The sequence below is a fragment of the Xiphophorus hellerii genome, chromosome 20 (assembly GCF_003331165.1).
Source record: "Xiphophorus hellerii strain 12219 chromosome 20, Xiphophorus_hellerii-4.1, whole genome shotgun sequence".
Lineage (NCBI taxonomy): Eukaryota > Metazoa > Chordata > Actinopteri > Cyprinodontiformes > Poeciliidae > Xiphophorus > Xiphophorus hellerii.
In genome coordinates, this window is record NC_045691.1 from 24357548 (window position 1) to 24383095 (window position 25548).

General features: G+C 39.6%; 2 protein-coding genes across 4 annotated transcripts; both read left to right on the forward strand.

The window, feature by feature from the left end:
- Positions 1-3984: 3984 nt before the first annotated feature.
- LOC116709928 (nicalin-1) lies at positions 3985-13883 on the forward strand. Its single transcript, XM_032548648.1, has 17 exons — positions 3985-4947; positions 5071-5261; positions 5344-5488; positions 6090-6187; positions 6303-6380; positions 6528-6631; positions 7104-7192; positions 7291-7430; positions 7513-7691; positions 7809-7896; positions 8010-8048; positions 8364-8536; positions 8623-8676; positions 8758-8836; positions 10430-11696; positions 13022-13299; positions 13377-13883. Exons 1-15 carry the CDS (start codon positions 4812-4814, stop codon positions 10484-10486), a joined length of 1650 nt encoding a protein of 549 aa, XP_032404539.1. The 5' UTR covers positions 3985-4811; the 3' UTR covers positions 10487-11696; positions 13022-13299; positions 13377-13883.
- A 1387-nt stretch (positions 13884-15270) lies between these two features.
- Positions 15271-23632, forward strand: myorg (myogenesis regulating glycosidase). Of its 3 annotated transcripts, none has more exons than XM_032549309.1 (3): positions 15271-15389; positions 17781-18146; positions 18998-23632. In XM_032549309.1, exons 2-3 carry the CDS (start codon positions 17884-17886, stop codon positions 20787-20789), a joined length of 2055 nt encoding a protein of 684 aa, XP_032405200.1. In that variant the 5' UTR covers positions 15271-15389; positions 17781-17883; the 3' UTR covers positions 20790-23632. The 3 variants fall into 3 exon arrangements, with proteins under 3 accessions (XP_032405200.1, XP_032405201.1, XP_032405202.1); XM_032549310.1 differs by having other exon boundaries at positions 15337-15445; XM_032549311.1 differs by lacking the exon at positions 15271-15389 and adding an exon at positions 15452-17208.
- The last annotated feature ends 1916 nt before the right edge of the window (positions 23633-25548 follow it).

Consider the following 25548-nt stretch of genomic DNA (forward strand, 5'->3'; position numbering starts at 1 on the left):
AAAACTAATAGATTGGGGGCGGAGGAAACTGAATATGTACAGTAGCTGTGCATGTTCCTCCTATGGCAGGATCTGTGTGTCTTACGTCTGCGATGTTGGTTCAGCGGGGATGGATTCAACTCATGGCAAAGACCTTACCTCGAAGAAAACAATGCTACTTTTGTTTCCCCTTTGTTCGAGTTGTGGCTCTTGCTTGGGGAGTTTTTGTTTTTTGCATAAAAAGATTGTGCAACATTGCAGAAGAGGAGAAACGACAAGAAGGGACAAGAAAGAATTGGCCAAATTGCTTTTTTTTTTGTCATTACTGTGTCAGTGGGCTTTTCCAGGCACTCCACTTCCTCTCCTGGTGTATAATTTGCGATCCAATATGATGGAGTATAGGACATTAGAAGTTTGAACGAGGCCATTTTATTTCCAATTCTCTCATTTCTTTCACCTGGTCTGCTTCGTCTTCCCCTGTATGTGAGAACCAGACGTGTGTGAGTTTGGTCATGCCCAGAAAAAAAAAGCAGCGTGAATGAAACACTAGTGCTCACCCTCTCAACACTAAGCTACCAGTCAGTCTGTTATACTGAGATCTTGTCCTGCTTATATCTGTTTTATATTTAGTTATAAGAAGCAGAAAAATGCATGTTGCCTGTTTACACTACGTCCTGATGCCAGATGTGCAGATATTTATTTTAATCTACTGACCCACAGCCAACTCCGTGTATTGAAGAAACATTGTGTGCTTTGTAAAATGGAACATCGTCCGTCATATTGAGGTTCACCTACTGCCATTTTAGTAGATGTAGGGGGAGAAAAGCATCGCAGCACACATCGTGCATAAATCCATGTCACAGCATTCTCACACACATAGATTGTATACATGAATGAGGGAAATGAATGAAGACAGTGGCTTAGAATTGTATGTTTTTAGTTTTATTTACTGATGTTTGAACTGTGGCCAAATAATAATAATGCCCCTGGTAAAGATGTGCTAAAAAAATAAATTAATCTTTCAAATTTCATAATGAAGGAAATAATCACAGCTGACACCACCTGAAATAATGCATATAAAATAAATGTAGCTGAAGAATTTCCTAATATATACATGTATTTTAAGTTAAACACTTTCTAGGAATGTTTCTTTACTAATCCCTGACTTTAGGTTTCTTCGACGTGTGAATATCATGCATCCATCCCTTACACTTGTCTGTTTGCAGCGGGGCTGGAGCTTTTCTAGTGGTTATTTGGCAGGTGGCACAGTGGTGCAACACACATGCATGCGCACCCCTACACACACACACCGTCCTGAGGTCAGTTTAGTAAGACTAATTACCCTGACAGGAATGCTTTTGAACTGCGAAAGGAAGCCAGGGTATCCGGACAAAAACTCCTTGCGGAAAGACTCAAAAACTGTCATTTGGGACTCTTTAAAATGTAAAATACAAGAAAAGAAGCCACTCCACTGAGACAGATGCATTCATATTTAATAAGAGTAATTTGAGAGCAGTAGTAAAACGTGTTATATTAGGGTCCTAAAAATGTATTTTATTTGTCCACATCTTTACCAGGCATGCCAATACTTGTGTAGGGTGCATCTTATGGACAACAGGCTGTACCTGTAGCACCAGAAACAGTTGTCATTTCATACTTTATGCCATTCTTCTTGTAGTTAAGTATCTCAAAAAGGACTTCTTAATTTTTTTTCTTAAGAATTAATGTACACTTTTTACTTAATATCTGAACCACTCACACACCTCAGTCTTAGACTGAACAATCTCCCTGATATTACACCTTTGAAAATAATGATCCTGGGGCGTGCCGTGGTGGCGGAGGGGTTAGCGCGACCCACATTCAGAGGCAACGTGGCCTCGACGCGGCTGTCGCGGGTTCGACTCTCGGACCCGACGACGTTTACCGCATGTCTTCCCCTTCTCCTTCCCCCTTTCCTGTCAGCCTACTTTGAAAAAGGGACACTAGAGCCCACAAAAAGACCCCTTGCGGTTCGATACAAAAAAAAGAAAATAATGATCGTCATGTCCCGGTCACATTAAAAAAAAAAAAAAAAAAAGTAGATGGAAACAAACCAGAGTATGTGTCAACACTGCAGTGCAAACAAATTTTTTTTTATTTGTTTAAACTTTGGAAAGTCTAAACTTGTTTACACCTTCTTTAGTTATTCCAACTATTCAGTTGGTATGTTTTAGGTTGGACATATTGGTCCAAACGAATCCTGTTATTTTTAGGGTTTTTACACTTTAATACAAAAAAATCTACGAAGCAGCAGGAACAAAAGCAACAGGATAGTCGTTGACTCACTGAATGGAGATGCTGTGTACTGTACATATACAAATACATTAAGTTATGGTACTGTATAGTGTAAAAATAGAGAAAATTGTATTTTGTTTTTTATTGCACCTTTTTTTCATTTGCAGATCTTTGTTTGAGTAAGCCATCCTAATGACATTATCAGGTGTTACGGGTAGAGATAATCTAAAGGACTGTTAGCTACTAATAACAAAAGATGACAGGAAAGACAAATTGTTTCTTTGACTATGGCGCCTTCTCTGGTTAAAATTTTTTAAAAAGCCTTAAAATGATTTTGTTTTTATTGCAATAGTATATTCTCCCACAGAAAATTACTGCAGTACTTCTTTTAAAAGCCTTATAGTTTTCTTTTAGTGAAGCACATTGTATGTGCTATTAGCGAATGTGTTATCATTTAGCATATTACCATTTGATTGATCCGATAACAGGGATGCAGCGCAGGACTGGAGGCTAATTGTAACGGAGAAACAGTGTCAGCTTCACGATGTAGAAAGATTGGGGAAATATATTGCGTATCAGTAAATATCAGTTATTGACCTTAACAGCAATCGGTCATATCAGTGCATGCACAATTTGTTTTACTTTCTTTCTGCTCACTGGACATTGTGACAAGGTAAACTTGCTTTCCTGTACAACCGTTTCGACTTTAGTTTTCCTATATTCTTTTTTTTCTCAAAGCTTTAATAGCTGTTCTGACCGGAGATATGGACGAGAAGCTATATTCTTGTAGTAATTTCCTGACTTGTGTCGATTAACACATATTTGTCTTTCCGAAATTGCGAGCTTTCTTATCTTTCCAGTTTAATGAGGGAAACGGCCGCCTGCTACACATTTTATACAGCAGGGAAACAGGAAGTCATTCATCACTCACAAAAGTTACAAGACAACTGATTAACTGAAGAAAGCAAAATGTGCATTAAGTACTTCTTATCATGCAATGTTTTTCCCCACTGAATAAAAGTTTTCAAATTAAAAATAGTACATTTAGGACACGTTTAGTTGGAAATTTTACTCCTGCAATAAAAGATGAGTTGATTTTAAGGCTTTTAACTAATAAAAAGGAGAGGGGGTCCTATATGCTACTTTTCCATCTAGATCGTTGTTTCACTGTATGTGCATACATGTCATAATTGCCGTCCCCTTGAATGCTCAAAGCCAGTCCTGTGCTGGTTAAGGCACAGCTTCACTTACTCCTTGAGTCCAGAATAATGAGTTGTGTGTTTCTTTTTTTCCTTTATTTTCACTTGTGGGAATTAATTTCTATAGAAACAGGCGCTTTTTCATCTGTCAGATGCTTGTCATGACATGATTGTGAACTGGCTCCATTTAGATTTGAACAGTGTTACAGTTCTGTGTATAGTGCAACATATCAAAAATAAATAATGGATATCTCAGTGCTCTGTGTATTCTCCAGCTTTTCCTTGTATTGCATCGTTATTCCCAAACAAACGCGCAGTCGTTTTTTTTTAATGCCTCTTCAGAGCGTTTTGAGAAATTTCTCTTCAGGAGATGAAGCCAAGTGAACCGATGCTCTGTCAGAGAGATGACAGATAGTGCTTCCAAAAGTTTACTTCCACTTATCATCAGTGCGAATGTCCTGTTTATTGTCTAATCATAAAACAGAAACAAAGCAAATTAGGAACCACCAGGATTCAAGCCTGTGACAAACTGGAAGATGCTGAAATGGCATTTTTTATGCTTCACATGAAAGTTTCATTTCACTATGAACTGAGAAACAAGACACGATAAAAAAAAAGAAAAAAAGATCCCTACTCGAAAACTGATGCCTTCGAGCTCCATTGAAATTCGCAGCTTAACTCAAAGACAATCCAAACCCTATGAAGCAATTATTATAGGGGGTGTATGTAAATATTTGAACCTGTACGTATAATTCTGACCATAAGTGGAGTAGAGAAAATTCACAATAAATTAAACTCTAGATCCTGTTTCTGCAAAGTAAATAATTTTGATAAAAGTGCCAAACTTACTCATGCCGATGGTGATTATATGTAAACCTGCAGTTAGCATTATGGAGGTGTAGAGAGTGTGAGGGGTTGGGGGTGGCGCACATGCGATTAGCCTGGAGTTGATCCCCTGGGAGCAGATGGTGAATGGTGGCTTACCTACATGCTCTGAGTCCCAAGAGTTAACAGGAGTCTGCAGTCACATTGGAAGATACAATGCTAGGCTTTAAAGAAGTCTGAGGACCGTGTCTCATGAAAGAAGAAAGGTAAGCAATGTTCCCATATTTAAGTAGAACATACATAAGTTTACTTAATAGTGGTAGCTACATTTGGTAGCTTTAGACAAGACCATATAGTTTCTCATCTTTTCTTCAAATCAGTAGAATATTTCAGAGAGTGATCAATTCATTGGTGTCTTATCTTCTCTGTTCTGCTGAAGTTCTCCAGCAAACACACGTTTGGTTTTAGCTTCCTCCTGGTAGACTTGTGTTAATCAACCACCTCATCTTACAGACTGGGATCACATCAGACGTGATGTTGCTGAGCAGTGCTGCTGTTTGGCTGCTGCTCTGTGTTCAGTGCCTGCATGGCTCTGCCCTCCCTGCCATGTCCTCCTATGAGTTCACCGCCTACAGGATGCAGCAGTACAACCTGGCGCAACAAAAATATGGTAGGATCAAGTTAAGGACGTCATGCATCTTGCAAACAAAAAAAACCCCATTCCCACAGCATAATGCTGCCTGCACCACGCGTCACTGTGTTGAATTTGCCTTGCTTTATCTTGTTGTCTGAGGTTGCCGCGGAGCCATAGTTGTGGCAGAGGCGCGCTCTGCCGACGAACCGTCGCTGACCCGCCGTTGTGTCATCATGAAGGTTCAGGACTTCACTGTGGAGAAATACTTTGAAGCCCTGAGACAGAATGCTGCTGCTGTGCTGATCCTACTGCCTCAAAATATCTCCGGCCTTCCGCACGAGACAATAAAGGTAAAACCCGGAAGGTTGTTTGTGCTCTAAAAGCAGATTAAACGAGATCCTAATTGGTTAAAACACTCGCTTTACGTCTCAGTCCTTCATGGTGAGTGAGAACGAGGCCTTGCAGAAAGAAACTCTTACTCCAGTCTACGTTGTTCCTGAGGATGAACAGTTGCTTTACATGTATGAGGAGGTGAGGCAGGCTGCAGCTTCACGGACCTCATCCATGTTTGTCAGAGGTAAAACAGACAGTGATGTTTATTATAAAGGTGTGTGCTGCAGTGATGGACGGGTAGATATGTGTGGACAAGGACGGATTTATAAGGATGTGGGCCACTTGATTGGAGCCAATCCACCAAGGAGAAATTCCTTTACAAATTACAGGACACAAATCAGTAAAAGAAAGAAGAAAACCTTTTATTTTGAGACAAAAAAAGTAGTCCATGAAAAAAGAAGAAGAAAATAAATAATTAAATATTATGTACAGCTTATGTAAAAAAGTATGGTATTAAGGCATGGTAGAATTATTATGTTCTGTAGCCAAAACTCCATGTTGTTCCCAAAGAAATCAACAAAAACTTTGTAGTTTTTAAAAGTTTTTTTATACAAAGTACAATATTTGCTAAACACACATTCATTAAAAGAAAGAGAGAAAAAACTCACCCTCCAAAAAATGGGGCGCTGGTCCAACTACATCTAAACCCTTTCTAAAGTCGGGCCCAGTGTGTGGAAGCCACAGGACGGATGGGAAATTTGTAATAAATCGATTGTAGTCAGAGAGAAAGAGTTTCTTTTTCATTTTCAGAAACTTTTTACTGAAAATGTTTTTACTGTTCGCAGTTCTTCGAAGTATGGTCACTGCTACAGCCTTCCAGATCTTAGTGAGCAACAACAACGCCATTAAGGCCATCACTGACAACACCATAACCACACTGGAGGTAGGAGCTCAACTTGAAATAACATACTGGCTATTGGAAGTTTCACATGGATTTTTTTACACTTTCCTTAAAAGTATCTTTTCCCTAAAGTCCTGCTCCTGTCTGATCTGTGCAGGGTGTGCTCCCTGGAACCGGAGAGGATGCTCCCACCATCATCATCACCGCCCACTATGACTCATACGGACTCGCTCCGGTGGGTTGGCCATTAACAAGTTTACAGGTTCAGAGCGTTGACCTGTGAAATGGTTTCAACCTTGGTTTGAAACTTCCATCCCGCTTAAAAGCGCAGGTCTTTCAGTTCAACCCGGCACTTAAGCTTGGATGTGTTTGTGTAAAACAGTGGCTGTCATATGGAGCAGACTCTAATGGCAGCGGAGTCACCATTCTGCTGGAGCTGGCACGTCTTTTCCAGAAACTTTACGGCACCTCCGGTACCAGACCACAGTGAGTTTGAGTTTATTCACCAGTCACGACATGACGAAGCACCTGCGACTGCAAATAACGCCAAACTAGAAAATATTAGGAATGTGCGTTTTAATATGGCCTCAATTGGTCAAATTGAATGCCTCAAACCAGGATGCTAAATTCCTCAATGGAAAAAACAAGTACACAACCTTAAAAACAAAGTATTTACACCTACATTTTGTCACTTTATTGTATTTTTTTTTTAATTCACATTATAATGGATGGAACAAAATAATTTATAAGTAGGAAGAGGATGTCTGGTTTTGGCCTGTTTTTCTTGAGTCCAGTTGAAACACAATACGACCCATTGTCATTTATTCTCAGCTTTCCCGTGAGGCATAATGTGAGCTTCAGGAATTCTTTTTGAAGGAAACTGTTACGTTTTTTAATTAATATTATCGGTGGAAGTACTCAACAAAAATCATTAAGAAGATTCTAATTTATATTTTAGATATAATTTAATGTTTTCCTTGACCGGAGGAGGAAAATACAACTTCCTCGGCACGAAGAGATGGATTGAGGAGAATCTTGATCACGCCGGTGAGATTACAGCCTGTGATTGTGCAGATTGTGAGCCGGAAATTGACCCAAAGAAATCACCATTAAGGTTTTAACAAAGCCCAGCCATTCTCCTCCAGAGTCCAGCCTGCTTCACGACAACGTGGCATTTGTCCTGTGCTTGGACTCGCTGGCCAAAGGTGATGAACTATACATGCACGTTTCTCGCCCACCGAAGCCCGACGCTCCTCTGTACTCCTTCATTGAGCAGCTGGAGGAGGTAACCGCTCTTATTGTGACGGTACGAGAAAGCGTAAACATGTCTTGTCGGTATTAATGGTGTTGTGTTGTTTACCCCCTAGGTGGTTTCCTCCAGGTTCCCCTGGGTGAAGGTGGGATTGGTGCACAAGAAGATCAATCTTGTTGAGTCAACGGTGGCCTGGGAGCACGAGCGCTACAGCCTACGGAGGATCCAGGGCTTCACTCTGTCTCACGTGGAAGATCCCAAGTCTGAACTTCGTGGGTCTATGCTAGATACAATGTATGGTTGACATTATTTTATTTGTCTTATTTAGTTGGTTAAATAATACGTTAAAGATAAACTAACACAGAAATAAGCATTGAAATATAATTCTATCTTCTGCATATCATCTTCTAGGTCCCAAGTCGATTTTAGGAAACTTAAGCGAAACGGCATTATCATAGCTGAAGCTCTGGCCCGGTACATGTACAATCTCTCAGACAAGGTGAATAAAGACAGTCCATTTTGATTATGTATATGTAAATAAAATTAAAAAATCATATTTATATTTTAATTTGTTGTAAAAGCACATTGATCTGTGACTATTTTTGTTTTAAGGGTTCACCAAAGGATATTCAAGTTTTTAAGGGTCAGCTGGTGAGTTCCTTGTTCTCTTGCTCTATGTGCTGCCCTCTGGTGTTCATGCATAGACATTACAGCGTGCTTGAATTTTCAAAAAGCACTTCTGCAGTATCAATAAAATGCCATGTCGATTTCAACTATTTGTCGCCAATAAAGTGCAAATAGAAAAGTTTTATCAAGAAGCAGCTTTATAAAAAGTAAGATGAAAAACATCTCTAAACTAACCCTGACATAAATGTATTAGCTTTTAAAAATCTTTTTAGACTTAAATGACGTTAGTCTTTATCACAATACCTCCGTTGTGAACCCACATATTTGTCTTCAATACAGGACTTTCAGGACAGCCGCATGTCCAGTATGATGTCCTTTTTGACCTCTGTGCCCCGGGCTGCCCAGCTGCTGCACAAGGAACCCGGTCAGATCCTACTGGTCAACTCACTGGAGTACGAGTTCAAGCACTACCTGCAGCAGGTCCATAGACACACCTTTCGACAGGACAAGAGGTGAAACATGCAGTAGTCTTTGCGTTTCATTCAAAGACTCAAAAGCAACACAGCAACCTCATGATTAACATTACCTTTTCATGCAGGGACCCTGAGATCACCTTTTTTGATCAAATGAACCAACCAATTGTCATGTACAGGTAAACATCTGTGCCAAAGTGACTTTTGTGTGTGTGTGGAAAAAGGTTAAAGGTTCGGAAACTAAAGCAAACCTTTTTCAGGGTGAAGCCAGCAGCGTTTGATCTGTTCCTAGGAGGATGCATCACTGCATATTTGGGGATTGTTTACTATTCAATCCAGGTGAGTTGATGTACATTTCACAAAGCGTTTCTGCAGCAATCTCAACAGTTCTGTGACATACATACACAAAAGAAATTGGATTCCAATAGCCTGATGAAAACCGGTCCCTCTGTGCTACACTTTGCTTCATACAGAGAGTCTGGCTTCTTGGCTAGTGAGAAACGATTGTGTCCTGGAAGCTCGGTTTGTGTTGAGGTTTTAAATTTTACCCAATTGCTTACGTTTGCCCCTAAGAAGCTTACCGGAAATCGCCTGCGCTGTAAACAACCATCCTTCACTGTGAAGAGAGAGCTGCAGAGCAGGATGGGGTGAATGTTAATGTTAGCACAATATTTGGAAGCACGGTCAACACGGACTGAACAGTTTTGTTCACTTCCTCCGCTGCTATTGCTAAATCTCCAGGAAGACTACAATCCTAAAACAGCCCAGAAAATCGACGTCATTGTTCACAACTTCTCCTTCTGTTCACTGATTGGCCCAGTCAAAAAAACGACCAGAGAATCCAAGTCAAATGGAGAAAACCCAGAACGTTCTTGAGAGGAATTGCACAGCAAGGCAATGGCCAGGCTAGGAGTCCATTAGTATATATTTGAGGCCTGTCAAAAGTACTCTGTAGAGCAAGCATGTGAAAAAAGGAATCTGGGCAGATGAGAGCCAAAATAGAACCTTTCCTTTATACTGTTTCTTCACTGTGGAGCTGAAAACTAACAATAAATACCAGAAAACCCGACCCCCACCAGAAGACGGCATCATGCTGTGGGCATGAGTTTCTTCAGCAAGGGCAGGATATCTAAATACTTTAGGTCTTGCCACATCAGTTCATTCCTCTGCGTTAACTTTCTTAGTTGCTTTTGTTCTTTTTTTTGCATTTTGTTTTAAATTTTCAGTGTTGGCCTCTTTCTCCTTGGATTCCTAATTTTTTGTGTGTTTGGTTTTGTTCCCTTCCCAGTTTGTCCCATTCACTCAGTTCCCCTGCTCAGACTCTCCCTCTGATCTGTGTTAGTCTACTGTATGTCCACCTTTATGAAATCACCCCAGAAATGCATACTACATACCGGAAGGAATTAAATCTCTTTATCTAACTACATTTTATCACATCTTCAGTAATTGACTACTTTACAGATTAGAATTTATAGCTACATCTTTTGCATTTTCAGTTTATATTCTGAGTGGAAAAACGAAATTGCTTGCAGTTGTTCAATATTAACCTAAAATTAGGTTAATCTCAGCCGATACAACTACTGCACGTTTACATAAATACTTCAAATCATTCATCATGATGAAGCTGTACATACATGGTAGTTATATACCATGTTCCTTGCATTATCCAAGGAGACGTCTGGTTGGTTTCATGTTTTTTTTAAAGGTGTCAGAGTAATGAGAGCTGAATACTCCCTTTCCAGATTTTTTTTTATCCAGTTCACAACTATGCGGTTCTGTTGGTCTATCACAGTGTTGTAATGTGACAAAGTGTAAAAAGGGGTTTCAATATTTTTGCAAGATGTTGGGGATTTTTTGTTTTAAAATCCTTGCCATTCAGGAGGATTAAAATAATCTCAATGCGTAACGTTTTCCACCTGTTTTCTCTTGCAGAATTTCGGGCATCTGTACGCTAGACTCAAAGCTGCAGTGAAAACCAAGCATCAGTGACAGCTTCCAGGATCCAGGCTTTACGGCTTCCTAAGCTCATGACAGACGTCTGCTTCACAGAACATTAAAGCAATCCAGCGCTAAGTTTCCCACAGTAAGACAGGAAGTGTGCATTTGCTTTGTGCTCTGTCAGATGTTCAAAGATGTGTACGTTCCTTAGAAAGGAGAGTCGTAAAAAAGACGCAAATCAAGAAATAAAAGTGTTCTGTTGTCAATCCTGCCGACGGTGTGAATAACTGGGACCTGTTGCCCAATCGATGAAATGCATTTTCTCTCACATTACTATGATCACTCGACACGACGTGTGTGTGTGGCTGAGCTTCGACGCAGCTCCCAGGCGAGGTTCAGCCACTGCAATGGACGCTCAGCCAGTTCCTGTCACAGATAACTCAGTAAGATTGCCACAGACACAATGGCCCCCGCAGCGCTCCACGAATTATTAATGCTTGTGTGACGTGCTGACAGTCATTGATTGTGGTAGAGTCTATGAATTCTGCAGGGTTTTTTTTTTCCTTCTTTTTAGTTCTGCAGTTCTGTTCAGACCTGTGAAACTTAAAAGCAGCGGAACGGCTGTCGGTGTACGAAATGAGGGCTGTGTTGTTGATTGGGGCCCTCAGAGCTATGGAAGCAGGTCAAGGGCATTGACCCCAGGTATGCGAGTCTCTGCAGGGGGCTTAAAGCTCAGGGAGATTAGTGAGTGCTCAGGTGGCACACAGAGAGTTGTTCTGCTTCAGCAGGGATGATCTTAACCTGTCCAAAACGGACGAGATTCTTCACAACAGCAACAGGCCAAAGCAGTCGTTTGATCTGTTTTAAATCTGCAGAGGATAGATGGTGTATTGATGCAAAATAAAAAAAAATAAACAGGTGTTGTGGCACCTTAGATTCAGAGTAAGTGACATACAGCAGTGAAAAAAGATTAAATGCATACTGCTACAGCACTTATGTAATCTTCCCAGAAGTAAAAAAATAGAAGCAGGGGAGGTGTTGGGGAACCGATATAGGTAAGGGGCGGAGCTTACAGGATACTGCATGACTTTCAGGAAAACTGGAGGTAAGGTGTGGATAAACAGTGAGACGGTTTCTGAAGATGGGTCCCCAGCTCTACCTCACAATGTACAAGGCGCATTTCAGATCTCCAGGCAGAGCAAAAAGAGCTGAACTTCGACCCACCTCAGCCCACCGCAGGAACAACCCTCAGCCACGGCCGGTAAGATGGACACCCCTCCGCTTTTGCATGCATGAGCTTTTTTTTTGTGGTCATACAATGATTTGTTGACTCTGATAGGAATAAAAAGCTAATAGGCATCGTTTGATGTGATATGACGTCTGTTTATTTTGAAGAAATAAACAGAAGGTGAAGTCGACTCTGGGACATTATGTACTTACAATATGTTATGTGACTGAAAATAAAAGAAATGTAGGAGTACAGATCATGCAAAGATTTTTGCTCCCCCAACACTTATTCTCTTTTTAAAATTGTAACATGTTAAATAATGTTTAAGAATAAGGACATGACAGATGTCTAACAGTGATTTAGGAAAAGTTTTTCTTCTTTTATGACACACCAAATTGAGCTGTAAACATGAAATCAGTCATAATGCTGACTGATTTGCATGCATTTTGTTAATATAAAGAAACAAAACACGGTTTCTTTGTATAAATAAAAAACATTATTATTTATTGAAACTGTTCCTGTTTTGTTGCATTAAAACCACAAACTTCAAAATGTACATCTAAAGACGGGTCATTTTCTCTTCGGTGAGTAACATTTAAAAAAAAACATTCCTAATGAACCTTAATTGGATTTAGGTCTGGACTCTGTCTGGGTTGTTTGGACACAAGGATTTGCTCCGGCTGTCTGTTTACCGTCATTGTCCTGCAGGAAGGTGAACCAGCATCAACTCTTTTGCAACCTCCAACAGGTTTCCTCCCTGGATGATCCTGTTTTCAGGTGCTTTGTCAAGTCTAACCAGCTTCCATGTCCTTTCTGAAGAAAATCATCCCCACAACATGATGCTGCCACCACCATATTTTGATGTGGAGATTGAGATCTGTATTGGCAGCAGCAGCAGTCGTACTTTCATGCCACAAACAAAATTTATTTAGAGGCCAATAGGTTTACACTGGAATCCTCGTGTATTTTTTGCTAGTAACGTCTTTCTTCTTGCCTTCCGTAAGGGTCAGATTTGTGTCGTGCACAACTAATAGCCGTCCTTTCAACAGATTCTGCTAGCTGAGTTCTTGACCTTTGTGGCTCCTCCAGAGCTAAAGTGGCCTTTTGGTTGCTTCTTTGATTAATGCTCTCCTTTTAGAAAAAACAAAATCCCCCCAAAAATTTAAAAACGTTTTGTGGTTGTGATATGACAAAATGCATCGAGTCCACTGTCAATCAATATTTTTGCGAGGTGTATAAAAACTGAACACCAGTGTCCAAACAAAGTTTGTGTTAAAATGAGAGTTTGCTAACTTTAGTTCGCAGTTTTCCTTCTTTAGATTTCTTTGTTTCCCATTTTTATTTCCTTGCCTCCCCAGGACTTCTTGTTTCCCCGCAGTGTTCGGTCAAGCTACAGACCAACGCGCACGCTACTCCACCCTTCGCCCCCTGTGGACACCGGCCGGCCCCTTTTCCCCCCTGTGAACCATTTCTCAGCTCACAATCCTGTCTCAGCTTTTCCTGAAAACCCTTTAGGCAAAACAAATTCAGACAGCCCACATCACATGCCTCCTATCAAGGCCCACAAACTCCAGCAGATAGAGACTCCTGCTGCGAGTGACGGTCAAGTTCCCACCACTCTGAGGAGCCCTAATAAGTAATTATTAATCAGCTCCCCGTTTCGCTTAAAGGTAACTATAAACACATTCTGACATTGATGGATCTGCTCTGCAGGACAGCAGATTATCAGAGGAATGTCAATCCACTCTCAGCACGACAACTCAGGCAAGTAAACAACCTTTGAACTGAAGTGATACCATTTAAGACATAGAGTTCCTTGCATATTTGTACTTTTTCATTACATTGCTTCCACAAACAGCAGAGTATTATGATGGGATTACCAACACAAAGTAGAGTATAATCGTGAAGTGAAAATAAATTTTGTTACAAATAAAAATCTAAACTAAATCATTAGAACTCTGCCTGTTTGTTCGCTATAATGGTCTCTCAGGTCTTCACACTATGTGATTAAATTACACAATTAGAGTCTGTTTACCAATCCTGTGACTTCTGTGGACAATTTATTGCATTGGATTTTTGTAAAAGTGTAAATACAAACACACACCACACTGCTCATATTGTTCTGCTCTAAAATTTAGAGAAAATCATGTCGAATGTCCCTTCCACTTTGCAAGTGTCAACTATTTTGTTTTGGACGATAAAAAACCCCAACACACACACACACACACACACACCCAAATGCAATAAACAATGACGTTATTTTGTAGCAAATCAAGTAGCATAAATACTTTTGCAAAGCAATATTGCAGTTGTATTTTTTTTTTAAAAATGACAGTAAGCTCTCTGCCTTACAGCAGACCACAAGCAGGAGTTCAGTTTCAGACCAGACCACAAACGAGCAACCCTCCTGCAGCTGCAGCTCCTCTCTGCTTTGCACGGACGCCTTACAGGAAATGTTGCTCGACCAGAACTCAGGATTTTAGGTGCACATTCTCTTGCATGTATCATATTTAGTTTTTTTGGGGGGGGGGGGGGGGGGGTTTGGAGGAGGAGGACTTTAATATTGTTCCTGAAGTCTGACTTTGATCCTGTGCTTTGCCAACAGCGACTGCTACAGCTGCTTTCATGTAGTGAGGCCCTGCCAGGCTGCTCACTACGTCATACACCCAGAGTTTGTCTCTGAAAGCCTTTATTAGGAACACCGGAGGTTTCCCGTCTTCCAAGCCGGGGAGATTCAGAACGAGAGTCTGTTCAGCTACTTCCCTATGCTCTGCTAATTAACCACACCACTCCTTGCAGAGCAGCATGCAGACTTTTTTAAATAAACGGCAATGTCTTTCAAAGGGTTGGCTTGTCATGATCAAGTTGGATGAAGAGCAGTCACTCTCTTGTGCTACCAGTGCATCTGAATATTATATTGCATTTATACTTTTTTCACATAGCCTATGTGAAAAATTTCTTCCAATGTATGTTCAGCAGAGAAAATTATTTTTGGAAATGTTCACTTTTTCTTTTTTAAGTAAATACATTTTTTAATGGGACTATTGGCATAAAATTTCTCTACACATACAAAGACATCGAGACAGTTGAGCTCATAATTGAAGTAGTTGGTAATAATATGTGATTGAGTATTAAACACCTAAAAAAACTGAGGTGAAAAAAGACATAGAAAGCTAAGATAACTTGTTTATCTGCAGGTGAAGCATGTTTAAGCAGTCCAAGTCTTAAATAAATGTCAGTCTGCTTTTTTATGGGAAACATTTGTTCAATCCACTCAACTTGAATGAATCTTAAAATATAGATATTGACATTTAAAAAAAAAACAATTTTCTAACATTGTTCATTCAGCATGCAACAGGTAAGCAAAGTATCAACGTTTTTCTTAGTTTAAATATTTCTGAGTCACACAAAATTTTAACAACAGCAAGTGTTGTTAAAATCTGAAAATAACAATTAGAAAACATTAAACATGCTCAATGTTTATTTTACACTTTGTATGTTGAAAACTGTGAATTCTGTGTGGTAATTAAACAATGGTGGGTTGCTAAATTTAAGTATGAAATAAAGATTAGTTCTCCACCTGGACTACATTTCCCTTGTCAGTGTGGGCGTAGATGAAGGCGGGGTCAACCCAGCGCGTTTGGGTTCTTCTCTCGGACTTTTTTTTTTTTTGCTGAGGATTGTAGCAAGCAGACTCCAAACCGCTGAGGAGATCGCTGCAGATCGGTAGGGAGGGAAAAAACAACTTTTTTCTTCTTCTTTTTTTTGTTGTTGAACGAACGGTAACGAAAATCTGAACTCTTATGAGAGATACGAGCATTTTTGCACAGATCCTGTGTTGTTTTTCTTTACTTAACTTTCTTACACCGCCCATTAAGTCGATAAATAAAACAACGGGTCGTTCTCCCCACATTGGCTGCTAAATAAATAGTTTATGGTGTTAATCCATAACTCATATTTTGGTGTCTTTAAAGGAGGCATTTTCTTAATCAATGCGTTATTGTTATCCGTAAACATAATTATATGTGGGGAGGGGGGAAAAAAGCCACATCAAAAGTGAAGATCGTTGTTTTATTTATTTCTTGCTTGCTTAATCTGTGTATTAAGTCTATAATATTCAGCTCTGCATGTTCATGTTCAGTGTTATTGACTGCGTCCATAATTAGCATGCAGGAACACGCTGAGAACACCGAGCCCTCAGCTCGCTCTCTCTCTCTCTCTCTCTCTCTCTGGCACAAACGCTGGAAGAAGTAGTCTGACTGGAGCAGCTGCACCGACTAGATCAGCACTTCTTTATGTTTCCCCCCCATGTCTGATAATGAATCAGCTGAAATGACAGATATAAGGTCACTGTAAACAAACAAATGAGACTAAAAGGGACTGTATGGGAAAGCACTTCTCTACAGTACAGTAAAATCATCTGAGTAAAAGATTTTGAATTACTCATTTTGATTGGTGCTTGGTTAGCTAATGTATAAATGGGGTTATTGTTTTAAAAAAAGGGTTCTGCTTCATAGAATTGATTTAAATTAGCCAATAAAGGGCCTATTTCTTAAATATTAAAAGATGTATGACTTCCAATGATGGTTGATCAAAGTTCCAAGAAGTTTTCGAATTAACCTTGTCTAGGTCGTCATGTGTTTTGTTCCAGCATAGCCTTTATTTTTATTTTTTCCACTTAAAGCTAGAAAGGATTCGGTTCGAGAATGTTTTTGTTTTCATTTTGCGTTTGTGTTGAACTCTAAAGTCCGCAATTCTCTGGAAGCTAAGGAAAAACGTATTATTGTCAGACTGAATTAAAACTCAGGGTCTCCAGATCCTGTCCTTACCACTTCATGAAGTTCTGCAGAGACCAGGCAGCAAGTAATTCATTTGATTCAGGTGTGTTTGAGAAGGGGCGCATCTAAAGGCTTGTTTGGATTGTCTGTGATAGACTGACACAAAGTAGTGTGCATGATTGTAAAGTGGAAGGAAAGTTATACCATTTGCAGATTCAAATCAGGAAAGTATGTTTTATCTTGCATTTTTCGAATCAGGAGCCTCCACCCCTATCTCAAATCTTTTGCAATTTCTAACAAGTTTTCCTCTAGGTGTGTGACCTTTATTTATCTCCATCCATTTCTCCTTCATCGTCCTTGCTGTAGAGAAGTGTCGCCTCAGCATCTTCCTGTAACCGCCGTGTGTTTGAGTGTCTGCAGCACATCTTGAGTTTACGTGGGCCTCTTTGCTGCTGCTTCTAAACCGCCTTAATTTGCCTTTTTAAAAACACAAATTGCTTCCCTCCCACTTTAATTATACATTAAACTATGTGTGGGTCATAAAATTCCAATAAATCTCACTGAGTTTTGCTGTTTCACCGTATTCCCTAGACTTTTTTATGTTCTGCTGGCAGTACAGAACATTCAGTCAGAGAGAACTTAACCACCTTCATTCCTCTGTGTTTTCATATTCAGTCTGTTCTGATTAACTGCGTGTCAAACCAAGTTACTCAATAGATGTTGCTGTTTGAGTTGCTGTGAGGAACAGTAACATTTGCATAAAACTGGTAACGTAGCTTTTTCTTTATTCTCTTAAGTGTCAGCCTGTGTTGTCACATTTGACTGCAGTGATCCAGGTTGTGTCCAGTTTGCCTAATCAGGAGTGATACAACACAGCGTTTAGTATTTCTCTCTTGCCTCATTGGCCTTTGCAGGGCTTTAAGGCTAAAATCCCTCTTTTCTGCTTCTTTACCCTTCATTCCATACAAATGAGTTGTTGTCAATTGAACCCATGTGTTAGAATTACTTTCAGCAGCATCCACTTTGTCTCTCTAGGGCCAATTTGACAAAGATTTGTTTTCTTAAATCTCAAATACATCAGTAAAGTTTACAACCTGATAGCCTAATACCTTCAAGAGCTGTGAAATCACTTTGTTCAGCAATGCAGAGCATGTAAAAGCCAGAGCTTGAAGTGTATTACAGGCTTTGAGTCGGTATTAAAAAAAAACGTAGAGCATGTTTTTTGTCTTTTTTTTGTGCTTCACATTTTTCCTAGAATTTTCTGATGGTTGAGTTTTAAAAAAAAAAAAATTTTTTTAAACCCCTCTGTTATCTTGTTTCCCCGACAAACTGCAAACAGACGTGACGACACGCCTAAAGTCCAACCGGAGGCTCCCTGCTCAACATTTTTGATGATCTGCACAACATCACCTCAGGGATTTGGCCTCTGAAAAACACAAGCCATGTACCAAGTGGTGCCCGGCGGCGCCGGGGGCACGATTACAGATGTTATCCCCAAGCAGAAGCACACCAAGGATTCTCGACCCTTGGTTGGAGCTGGAGTTATCGGCCTGTTTCTGGTCATCGCAGCAGTGACTGCCTGGTGTTATTACATAGCCTCCCTGCGCAAAGCTGAGCTGCTGAAGACTCAGCTGCTGGATCTCAATAAGGACGGCTACATTATCCGCAACCAGGGAGGGTCCATTGTCTTCAGAATGGATTTCAGGTTGGTAATTTTTTAAAATGCATCTGTGTGTATATATTTATATGAGATAATATTCTAACTTACTGAGGTACAGCTTATGTACCTCAGTAAGTTAGAATATTATCTGAAACTCTGTTTTATTAGATTCAAAAAGCAAAACTTCGAAATGATCCACTCCTTTGCCCAAAATGTTAAAATAAAAATGATTTTTACCTTTTCTTGTGAAATGATTGTGACGCTTATCTTTTCCTGACATAGCATAATCTCAAAATTTTATTGATTCATTTCTTCCAAACATGTACGGGAGATGAAACAACAGTAAAAAGAGATTACTTATATTTTCTGGAGACACACAAAGTGATAAAGAAATTACTTTTGTTTAATTTGATGTTATGGCTTACAGCTAAAGAGAATAATTGATCCAGTTCCTCGGTAAAGTCTAATATCACAAAAGACCAACATAAGACCGTTTAATACACAGATTATTACCTACACAACCTGGGGAGAGGTTGTTAACTTGTCTGTAGTGCAGCAGACATTCATTGACACCCTGTATGAGGACGGGGGATTAGTGTTTTTGATGACTGTCCTAAAACAGCTACAAAAATCCTAAACTCACAAATTAGATTAACAATGAACATTTTTTAACACAGAATAGCCAGAAATGTATTTCCATGTACTGTACAAGATATGACAAGAGTATTTGGCTGAACTGAATGTTGTGTTTTCAGTGCTTAAAAGACAAGTATCACAATTTGAAATTAATTACCGATAGAAGTTAACTTTAATGATCTTCCTATTTTTTGCAATATTATTAGTGTTTTTGTTATCAACAAAAGAATGAAAATCAAATGACTTTTTAATCTTGACAGATCCGGGACTCTGGACTTGGACTCCTGCTCCAAAGAGGAGGAAATCCTTCGTTGTGTTCGGACCACTGACAGGAAGCTTAAGTTTTTCATAAAGACAGTGCGGCCCAAGGACACTGTGCAGTGCTATCGTGTGCGCTGGGAAGAACTGGTCCCCAACATTCCTGTTGAGCATGCCATGACTTACAAGTTCGCGCACTGGTATGGGGGAGCAGTGTCAGCAATTCAGCACTGGCCTATTTCTATTTCAGGCCAACAGGCTCCCAAGCCCTTTGTCACGAGCGACATTTACTCAAACCGGGAAGAATTTGGAGGAATCTTAGAAAGTTACTGGTTGTCATCCAACGCCACTGCCATCAAGATCAACAACTCTGTGCCTTTTCACCTTGGCTGGAATGACACGGAAAAAACCATGTACTTCCAAGCAAGGTATCATGATACTCCTTTCAAGCCAAACCCCGGTGAGGCTCCTTGTGCTGAACTGAGCTACAGAGTCTGCGTAGGTTTGGATGTGACATCCATACACAAGTACATGGTTCGGAGATACTTCAACAAACCATACAAAGTGCCTGCCAAAGTCATGTTTGAGCATCCTATTTGGTCGACTTGGGCTTTATATAAGCGTGACATTGATCAAGAAAAACTTTTGACGTACGCTGCCAACATTCGCAAGTACAATTTTAACTGTAGTCATCTGGAACTCGACGACCGCTACACAAAACGTTATGGAGATTTCGAGTTTGACCCAGTCAAGTTCCCTAATGCATCTGAAATGTTCCAAAAGTTAAAATCGGATGGATTTCTGGTGTCTCTATGGATTCATCCTTTCGTTAACTATGACTCTGAAAACTTTCATCCTCTGGTAGAGCGAGGGTTGTTTGTCCGAGAGCCAACAGGACGGCTGCCTGCGTTGGTTCATTGGTGGAATGGCATTGGCGGCATCTTGGACTTCACCAACCCAGAGGCCCGGGAATGGTTTGCCTCCCAGCTACGTTCACTGCGCTCAAAGTATGGGGTGTCCTCTTTTAAATTTGATGCAGGGGAGACGAACTACTTACCTTGGAAATTTAGCACAAAGAATCACATTCGCGACCCCAGTTTTTTCACAAGGCGCTACACAGAGATGGCTGTTCACTACAATGATCGAGCTGAGCTGCGCAGTGGTTACCAATCCCAGAACATATCCTGCTTCTTCAGACCGACTGATAGAGATTCTGTCTGGGGTTATGAGCTGGGCCTCAAATCTCTCATCCCCACAGTGCTCACCATCAGCATCCTTGGGTATCAGTTCATCCTGCCAGACATGATCGGGGGCAACGCCTACCTGAACCACACAAGTGGAGATCGGGCATTACCTGATCGAGAGCTGTACATCCGCTGGCTGGAGCTGTCTGCCTTCATGCCTTCTATGCAGTTTTCTATACCTCCATGGGAATACGATAATGAAGTGGTAGAAATTGCTCGGAAATACACAGCCATTCACAAAAGTCTTGTGGCACCGCGGGTCCTCGAGCTGGCAGGGGAGGTTTTGGACACCGGGGACCCGATCATACGGCCACTGTGGTGGATTGCCACTGGGGATGAGACGGCCTATAAAATTGATTCCCAGTTCCTGATTGGGGACGACCTAATGGTAGCTCCAGTTTTAGAGCCAGGAAAGCAAGAACGAGACATATATCTACCCGCTGGGCACTGGAGAAGCTACAAGGGGGAAAGATTCGACATCAAGGAGCCGCTGCACCTCACAGATTATCCGGTAGACCTGGATGAAATTGCCTTCTTTCTTTGGGTTTAGCAAGAAAGAAAATGAAAGACTTGATCATCTTATGCTCCTATTTCCCTCCTTTTGTGCCTTTCAAAGAGATTCAAACACCTTTCATATTTTGTCACTCTACAAGCATAAAAGTCAACGTATTTTCATGAACTTTTTATGTGTTAATTTCCCACAAAGTGTTATGTAACCTAACGTGAAGTAAAAGGATGCATGGTTTTAAAAAGAATTCTGCAGCTGGAAATGTAATTTGGTTTTTTTCTTCTTGTTTTTCACATCTAGAGACTGAAATGTTTCTCCATTGGTCTTTGCAAAATAGCACAACTTAATCAGATTTGAAGTAGAGCATCCTGGCACAGATTCTCATTTCCATTTAGGTCTGGATTGTCTAACCCATTCCAATGTACCTGTGTCTGTTTTGGTTTAGGGTATCCTAAATGACTTGAGAAACTTCCAAAATTACATCATGTTTCTTTCCTTCAGCAATGACTTTGTTGCTGTTGCTGCCCTGTAAAGTCCAGATTAGTAGAGGGCATAACAATTTTTATAAAAATCTTCCAGAACTGAGTTTTTGATCTATGCAGCTCCTTCATTTACAGCTCAAAATTTCATGACTACTTTTCAGATTAATGCTCCACTTGCTTGACTTTAGGATAGTCATGTCTTGGCAGGTTTGCAGTTTTGTGACATTTTCTATTTTTAGATCACAGATTGAACAGCCCTCTGTGAGATCCTCACTGCTACAGACAGTTTTGTAAGCCAAATCTGCTGTAAGCTTATCAGCAAGTTTATTGATATGTTCTTTGGTCTTTATGTTGCTGTTTGTTCCCTTATGCTCTTCAACAAATTGTCTTCAAAAAACACCTAGATTTATTCATAAAAATTGACACAGTGGTTTCTCAAGGCAATTGGTGGCCCTGGATTTTCTTAAGGAACATCAGAGTAAAGGGGGGCTGCAAGAAAAACGTTTCAGAGTTGTAAAATATCTTGAAAGCCATGCATCTCTCGCCTACCTTTTCACAATTACTTTGTGTTATGCCACAAAGATCCCAATAAATTTATTGTGGTTTGTGATTGTAATGTGACAAAATGTGAAACCGTTTAAGGGGTTTGGATAGTTTGCCACTGTACAAGTATAGCAGGTGACATGATGTGAAATGTAAGAAAGTTCACCTTCCCTAAAACAGCTGCGAACAGGAATTTAACTTGTGAAATTGCAGCAGATATAAAAAGTTTGGTCTTTATTTGAATTCTGTTTTTTTAAAATTGCTTATTGTTGCCATATTCTTTAGCATTTGCCACTTTTTAAAAACAGAAATCTGTTACCTTTAGCCAGCACTGGCCACTTTATGCCATTCTGCCTTACCAAGAGCAGCAACAGAACTAAGCACACATTTAAATCGCTGTATAATCTCAAGCTTATTGAATAAGCAATCAGAATCCAGATTTTAGATATTTATCATATTTAGCGCCGCTTCAAGTCTTATATTGAACATTTGGTAAAGAGGGAATATATAAGCCAAGAATTGTTTGCCATAAAGCTGTTTTATCAGTGCCATTAGGCAGATTGCACGCTACATGATGATATCCTGTTCTCCCGTGACTCTGACTGCTCTTCTCGTCGTTTGTTGATTCTTATCAGGAAGCCAGGTTTAACGCTTCAGTTATCAGGACAAGAAGCTGCAGGTTTAATCATTACATTGCTCTCACTGTGTAACATGGTGCCTTGCAAGACGTTTTAGACAAGTAGAAGATGTTTTAAATATTTAACGCTTTTACTCAGGTAACGGCTTTGTTGTGTTTAAGGTGTGTAACCCCTATTAATGCTTTCAAACAGCTAGAAACATTATAATGTAATGTATTTGTGGATGGCTGTAACTGGAATCCTAAATGTTTATTCAGCTTTTTATCAATTAAATGATAAATAATTAGAATTTTGTAAGTCAATAACTTAGCTGACCTGGATTCCCAGCCTAAATGGTACAATATTTTCTTGTCATATTTCTTTAATGTAATGTTTCTGTATGTTTTTCACTTTGTTGCTACAAGCTGCTCATTTACCCCGTTCCTTTTTAGATCGTGGAACATCAGTTGTTGCAATATAAGCTTTTTTAATAGGGTCTTTTGGTAACTAAAGATGAAACAGATATCAATCATCTGATTCAGGATCGGATCTTCAGACGAATCCGTTCGTCTGACATCTCCAATGGATACCCAAGAATACCTCCTGTGTTTCCCCCACCCCAAAATAAAATGAGACAAATACTGTGAACAAGTGCCAACTTCATTTGTGCTTCACATATTCAGGCATATATAAAATGACACAATTCAAGGACTCCCTAATGACGGGAGTTTTAGTATACTTTCTTTTTGTGTTAGTCTTTTAAAAAATGTTTGTGAATTCTTGATCCTTTTTGAAGCTGAAATAAAATATGACATTGAAATTTAAGACCAAGGCCCGGCCCACTCCTCTCTCTATTAATGTGTGAATTGACCCTTTTTGAAATATTGTATATTAATGCTTTGTGCCTTTGACCCATAAAGTGGTGCTAATCTGACTTGAGCCTTCAGCTTGCTGCTTCGGCACTGACCTCAGTGTGCTTTGTTTATGTCCTTTGACATCTTGTCAAGAAAACATCGTATTTATAGCAGCTCTCACTTAGCATCTGTGCCAGGCTCATCTTTGACACCATTTCTGTCTTATGGCTAGACTGACTGGTCTGGCTATTTTTGCTTTTGATTCTTTGAGCTCAGTGTGTGCCTTTGATGTTTAATTTTTTTTAAATATATGTTTGGATGTGACTAAAAGGCTGCATTCATTCTAATGCAATTTTGTATCAATGTATTAAAAGAATTATGAGACCATCGTTTTTGTTTGCATTTAATCCCTAATTATTTTTCTTTTACTAGAAGTACATTGTTTCACAGGTGCATTGTAAAGAAATACTAGAGAAAACAATGTTAATGTATGTAAATGATTTAATACTAAAGTTATATATTTTGGTTTTTGTTCAGATGATTTTTAGGATTATGGATAACGGCAGAAGAAAACTTAAATTCTGCATATCGGAAAATTAGATTAAATGTTTTAATGAAAATTATGTCCTCATACATGTTGCATTTTAACAAATTTGAATATTATTTAAAAGAATGTATTTCCGTGTTATATACAGTCATACATGCTGAAACTGATTTATGCTTTATGGTTAAATGTATTGTCTTAGTATTATCCAGCGTTTTTTGACCCAGCGTTGTCATTTTACATGGCCTACAACTTTGCTTTGTAATACAAAGGACGAATATTTACTGCAGATTTATTGCATCATATGATGGTGCCATGCTGGAATTGACTGAGCTCCCAAGAGCGACTTGTTCTTTTACAAACATAATTGTGAAGAACATGGTCACGCTTCTCTAATATATAATCTTAAATTTGTGTAGTACCTTACAACAAACTGTATTTTGAGTTTTCCTTTGCTGCCAGCCATAATTTTAAAAAGTCACGAAAGACGAACGCTTGAAATACATCCACTTACCTGTAAAGACCCACTATTTGATTTGAATTACAGAAATAAATTTACCTTCTGATGATGATGACGTAATTTACAGAGATCCACCTGCAAACTTCGCAGCTTGTACATACATAGTCACTAACAAAAGACATCATCCAGGTCCAAACATTGACCCCTGATGGACCTCACAAGGCACGTTCTAAATTGTGACGCTGCTTTAAATTACCATCACATAAGAACGTAAATACAAAAACCGATCAGTGGTTAAATCAGCCAGCTGTCCTTGCAATCACTGAGACAATAACCACCTATAGCCTCTCCTGTGTCTGCAAGACATGAAAAATAATGAGCCAGTTGGTCCCATATTGAGAGAGATGCCCTTGAGGGACATCTCCAACTTTTTTTATACCAGACTCATCATGGGGCAATAATGACAAGGTGATGAAACAATAATGCAGGTTATTTGGAGACTTTGTTGAGATCAATAAATCATCTGGTGGTTCATGATGATATAAAAGTGCATGACCAGACACCAAGAATTTAGAAGAAGAAAAAAAAAAAGCGGTGGGGGATAAACTCAGAGGCTGCGGAAACAATATTTCTTAGTTACGTCATTAAACTTGGTTGTTCAAAAGTCGGTTCAAACAGTCTGGCATCTCCATTTCTCAAAGCTGCAGTCAATCTTTCATATGTTTGGGGAATTTATTCAGTTTCGCAGCGCTGGGATATGGTTTAGAACTAGTTCACTTTATCTGCAGATGCCTCATCTGTCTTCAGAATTGATCTTGACTTGCAGCCTGTGTGGGGAGGACATACATTCATTGATTAGCTGTCCGTGTGCTGCTGGGATCGATATTATTTGTTGGTGTGCTTTCTGCAGTCACATTGTTTGCTTCTGTCCATCTTTTCACAGGCAGAGCAAATAATTTATGTAGGATCAAAGTTTCTGTGCGAACCACGACCATTGCTCAGAGAGAGAGAGAGAGAGAGACAAAGGTTTTTGCCTTCACTAATTAAACATCGGGATGTCCGCTAATCTTTTCTAAATATCTCACAGATTCAATGCAAAACATGATGAATAAGTTATTTTTGTTTAGACGTAGACGTATTTTGGGGGAATTATTAAACCTTTAAAGATTTATCGCTCCAGCTTTTTGAATTTCCAAAACTAACCAAAGATATGAAGTAAAAAAGAAAAGAACTGTTTATGTGACCAGACCTTGCAGAGCTGCAGTTGTCCAGCAGGGTGCAGTGTAGCTTCACTCTTTAAT

Bases quoted from the DNA above. Each gene is read 5' to 3' on its own strand.
- LOC116709928 (XM_032548648.1), top strand. From the start codon at position 4,812: ATGTTGCTGAGCAGTGCTGCTGTTTGGCTGCTGCTCTGTGTTCAGTGC. The intron at 7,431-7,512 runs GTAACCGCTCTT...TTTACCCCCTAG, and splicing joins TCATTGAGCAGCTGGAGGAG to GTGGTTTCCTCCAGGTTCCC. The intron at 8,677-8,757 runs GTAAACATCTGT...AACCTTTTTCAG, and splicing joins CAACCAATTGTCATGTACAG to GGTGAAGCCAGCAGCGTTTG.
- myorg (XM_032549309.1), top strand. From the start codon at position 17,884: ATGTACCAAGTGGTGCCCGGCGGCGCCGGGGGCACGATTACAGATGTT. The intron at 18,147-18,997 runs GTTGGTAATTTT...TAATCTTGACAG, and splicing joins GTCTTCAGAATGGATTTCAG to ATCCGGGACTCTGGACTTGG.